Source organism: Macrobrachium nipponense, chromosome 49 (genome assembly GCF_015104395.2).
Source record: "Macrobrachium nipponense isolate FS-2020 chromosome 49, ASM1510439v2, whole genome shotgun sequence".
Taxonomy (NCBI): domain Eukaryota; kingdom Metazoa; phylum Arthropoda; class Malacostraca; order Decapoda; family Palaemonidae; genus Macrobrachium; species Macrobrachium nipponense.
The window spans coordinates 1,051,953-1,057,105 of NC_087224.1; the positions used below are offsets into that span (position 1 = coordinate 1,051,953).

At 31.3% G+C, this 5,153-nt stretch overlaps 1 protein-coding gene across 1 annotated transcript in view; it reads left to right on the forward strand.

The window, feature by feature from the left end:
• LOC135205176 (uncharacterized) overlaps positions 1–4,908 on the forward strand; it is a 17,187-nt gene extending 12,279 nt beyond the window's left edge. The window contains exon 2 of the mRNA XM_064235540.1: positions 4,722–4,908. Within this exon, the coding sequence (XP_064091610.1) occupies positions 4,722–4,908 (187 nt within the window). The remainder of the gene's footprint in view (positions 1–4,721) is intronic.
• The last annotated feature ends 245 nt before the right edge of the window (positions 4,909–5,153 follow it).

The following is a 5,153-nucleotide window of genomic DNA, read 5'->3' on the forward strand; positions in this document are numbered from 1 at the left end:
ATATATATATCACCAAATATATACACATATAAAAGTATATATATATATATATATATATATATATATATATATGTATGTATATATACAGTTTATATATTCATACACATAAACATACACATATAAACATATATACATATAAAAAGCAACGGACACACATACACCCACAAAATAACCCAACCATGAAAATAAATTATTTTCCTTTTATTTTTACTTCCTCGGAGAAAATAATAATTGCCCAGTAATAAAAATAGGGAAATGGTCCCAATTCGCGTCAGGCGACGGAAGGTATAGAAAATAAATGTGAGTAATTGAATTACACAGACTTTACTCTATATATTTCTATACGCATTTCTATATATTTCTGGTCGCTGTCGCGTTTTGCAAGGAAATATTTTATTGCAATGGTTTATTTTTATCTAGAGGGCGAGAGATTGATTTTAGTGTGGAGCTAGGCTCGTTTTTGCGTGGTTCATCGTTCGATCCCTATGTGGTGCTCAATAGATGACTTATGGATAGGTAACAGGGGGCTGGTATAGGTCGTGAATAAGGTGTGGGGCTTGCAGCTTCATCCTATGAAAATGAGCTGAAAAATCAGATTACACACATACACACACACACACACACATATATATATATATAGTAACACGACAGTGTTGGGTGGTATCTGTCCTCTCTCTCCTCTCTCTCCTCTCTCTCTCTATCTCTCTCTCTCTCTATATATATATATATATATATATATATATATATATTATATATATACTATATATATATATATATTATATATATATATATATATATAGATATAGGTATATATTATATATATATATATATATTATATATATATTACATATATATCTATATATTAATATATAATATAAATATATATAGTAACACGACAGTGTTGGGTGGTTAAATCTCTCTCTCTCTCTCTCTCTCTCTCTCTCTCTTTATATTTATATATATATATATATATATATATATATAAATAAAGAGAGAGAGAGAGAGAGAGAGAGAGAGGACAGAGAGAGAGAGAGAGATTCACTTACAAGGTCGTACGTCAAGAACCGCCCAAATATATTCCTATCTGCCAACCGGGCTCCTTCTTCCAACCACCCCCTCTCTATTTTTGAACCTATGGTGACTCACCCGAAATTCCTGGGACGGTTCCAGGACCGTATCAAACACCCCCCCACCCCCCTCCCCCACTAAACCTCCCAACCCCCCCCCCCCCCCCCCCCCCCCCCCCCCCCCCCCCCCCCCCCCCCCCCCTTAAAATCCAATCATATAGACTTTGGCACAGAGCCAATGTCTCCATTGAATCTCGTCTCAGATCTCAAATGAAGTGGAAAGAATCTTACTTATTTATTTCTGTTTATTTTTAGGGAAGAAAGTCTTTTCTTAATTGATCATCAGTTCCTGGGGAAAGTAGTTTAATCTGTGCTTTTATTTACAGGAAGTATGTTAGATATGGTTTTAAAATATAGTCTTTTCAATAAGATTTATTTGAGGTTTTAGTAGACATTAAGTTAAATGTCATCCTCTGTTTTTCTTTTTTTTAGTAATTGTAAGAGAAATGTTTTACCAACAATTTTTAAGTAATTGTAAGAGAAATGTTTTACCAACAATTTTTAGTATTGTAAGAGAAATGTTTTACCAATTAAAATATTGGAAACAAAATGCTTTATCAACATATTTCAGAACATAACAAAAACATTTTCAAAATAAGCAAAAATTGCAATTATCATTTCAATTAATAGTGAAAACGAAATTTTGTATCTACAATATTCTAGAACATAAAAAGAAATTTCAAAGCAAACAAAAATTGCAATTATCATCAATATTTTGAAATAGATAAAAAAGTGAAAAAATTTGAATTTTGAATTCACAAAAAAATTGAATGGATATTTTATCTGTCTCCACTGCAAGAATGCTTCGCATAGGAGAGGTCTTTTCCATAAAGATCTATTAAAGAATATGGTAGAAGGCACCTTCATATTCACAATTAAGATCTGAGTCTCTATTTTCTTAAGAATATCTTCCAGGGTGCGTTTCCCTATTCAAGAATAACAATTATTGAAAAACAATTACATATAATATATACATATATACACACACACATATATATATATATTATAACTGGGTATGTTGTCGTTTCTAGAAAACTTCAATTTAAGGAAGAACAGGATAGCCAGAAGCCGTGGTATTATTCCAGACATTATTATATCCTTAAAATCAAACAAGGGCACAGCCGAGCTATCGGGAATACATTGCTTTTATCCCATCATCAGGGTCACCTTATCTATAAAATGATACAAAAAAAAAGTAGTAACCAGTAAAACTATACTGATTGACTTTATCTAAAAACATTACAATACTTTAAAAACATATGACACAATGTAAAAAAAGGGAACATAAAATACACAACACAAAGTAAAAAAGGAACATAAAAACTCTTAACTTGTCATGGCTATTTTGGACTTGCGTTAACTTAGTTTTTATGTTCCTTTTTTACTTTGTGTTGTGTGTATAGTTCCCTTTTTTTCTTTGTATTGTGTATTTGATGTTCCCTTTTTTACTTTGCATTGTGTATTTGATGTTCCCTTTTTTTACTTTGTGTTGTGATTTTATGTTCCCTTTTTTTACTTTGTTGTGTATATTATGTTCCCTTTTTTTACTTTGTGTTGTGTATTTTATGTTCCCTTTTTTTACTTGTGTTGGTGTATTTTATGTTCCCTTGTGTGTATTGTATAGTTCCCTTTTTTTTTCTTTGTGTTGTGTATTTTATGTTCCCTTTTTTTTCTTTGTTGTGTATTTTAGCCCTTTTTTTTTTCTTTGTGTTGTATTTTTTATGTTCCCAATGCAGTATTTGATGTTCCCTTTTTTTACATTGTTATGTATTTTATGTTCCCTTTTTTTTACTTTGTGTCATATGTTTTAAAGTATTGTAATGTTTTTAGATATAGTCAATTAGTATAGTTTTTACTGTTTCTCTTTATTGTTATCATTTTATAGATAAGTGACCCTGATGATGGGAAGAAAGCAATGTATTCCCGAAAGCTCGGCTGTGCTCTTGTTTGATTTTAAGGATATAATAATGTCTGGAATAATACCACTTCTTCGGCTCTCCATATTCCTTCCAATATAACAATATATATATATATATATATATATATATATATATATATATATAATATTATATATATAATATATATATAATTATATATTAGCTATATATATACATTATGTATATATAAATTACTTTATATTTGATTAATTTTCCAATAAGTAAAATGGCCACATAATTCCAGCCTTTTTTTTTTGTTTTTTTTTTAGGTTAATGGAAAAAGTATAAAATACTTTACATCTTGATCAATTACCAATGAGTAAAAAAGCCACATAATTCCAGCCTGTTTATTTTTTTTTTTCTTTTTGTAAGTGGGGGAGAAAAACTTTCAAAATCAAGAATACCGAGAAGCATATCAATTTCCTCGTTTCGCCGTCTTAGCACCGTAGAAAGAAAAAAACTAACACACAAAAAACATCTTAAAAAAAAAAAAAAACTAAAAAAAAACAACAAAAAAAAACCATCTTTCAAAAAAAAAACTAACACAAAAAACAGCATCTCTCAAAGCTCTAAGATGGAAACCTTGGCAGAGGGCCGAAGTATAGATGACTCACTCCCTCTGAGTCATAACTCAGCTGGATGACTAATCATTCATATAAAACGGACATCAGAATCTCGCCATTTTGATTTATGGATTTTTCTCGGAAAAATACGACATTTTTTTCGGGGGGGGGATGCGCCATTCTGTTTCATGGTTTATCGTAAGTTACGCCACTTTGTTTTATTTCTTGGAAAAAACTTCATTTTGTCTATTTTTTTTATGAAAAGGCTCCATTTTGTTATATGGTTTTCTTCTGAAAATACGCCATTTTGTTTTATGGTTTTTTTCGGAAAAACCAACCTTTTTAAAATATAATTTTGTTTTATGGTTGAATACCCATGAAAAATTTCCAATTTTTTTTAAATTCATATAAAATCCTCCATTTTCGCTTACTCGGGGAGTAAGCCTATAGACTACTTTGATGTTCTTGTTGTTATTAGGGGGGTTAGGAAAGGTCTATGGTTGAGCCTAAAAGGGTTTGGAAAAGGTGTTTTACGTTGAGTTAAAGATACAGGAATTTTAGGGTGGGATATTTATGATTTACTTATTAGAATGAAAATGTAAAAAATTAAGAATGTTCATATTAAACAGTACAGAACAATTATAGCGTATCTATTTTAGTTTTCGTTGGTCAAACAACGCGCTATTTTACCCTAGATTTTATCTCTGTTAACATTAAAAACAAGTCTTTATTGATTTCACATACACATTAAAATTATTCCTAATTAATTAATGAGGTAAACTCAGAAGTGATGTCAAAATCAATAAGCTTTTAATTACTGTACCTCGATTCGAGTTCGTTAAGTCTCGCTTTGCACCGGAGTCCAGAGAGATGGCATTCGCTCAATTACGCGAGGTGGCCTTCAGTCGAAAAATTTGGTTTTATCTCTCATTTCAAAAAAAAAAAAAAATTATATATTTCGAGAATCATGTTCATTGGCCTTAACAGCATCTTATAACTCCACTTTACACTGAATAAATAAGTAAAAATAATGTACCATCCAAAAATAAAAATATAAAAAAATAGTCGAGCATAATGTACGATTACAGTTTCAGAAAAGACGCCCCAACTCTTCTTGGCAAAACTGAACCAGTTCTCCACAGGTCTCCACAGGTCTCTAAAGATCTCCACAGATCTCCAAAGGTCTCCACAGATTCCTCGCGAATGTTTTTCAAGAAGAAGAAGAAGAAGAAGAAGAAGAAGAAGAAGAAGAAGGGGCAACGGAGAAGTTGTTTAGCATAATGCTGGCAGACTTCAAAAGAACTGAGAACACGGGACATAGCCATGCAAACAAACAGGAGAAGCTGTTGGATGGGAAGGTTTGTGTTTTTGTGTGTGCTTCGGTTTTCACACATACGCGTGTGTATTCGTATGTATGTATTAACAAACACGCATAACCTTGATCTGAATTTATCGATAGACATTCTCAGATTCTCTCTTTCTTGGTCTGCAGATCTAAAAACTCACACATTCCAAATCCGACTGAT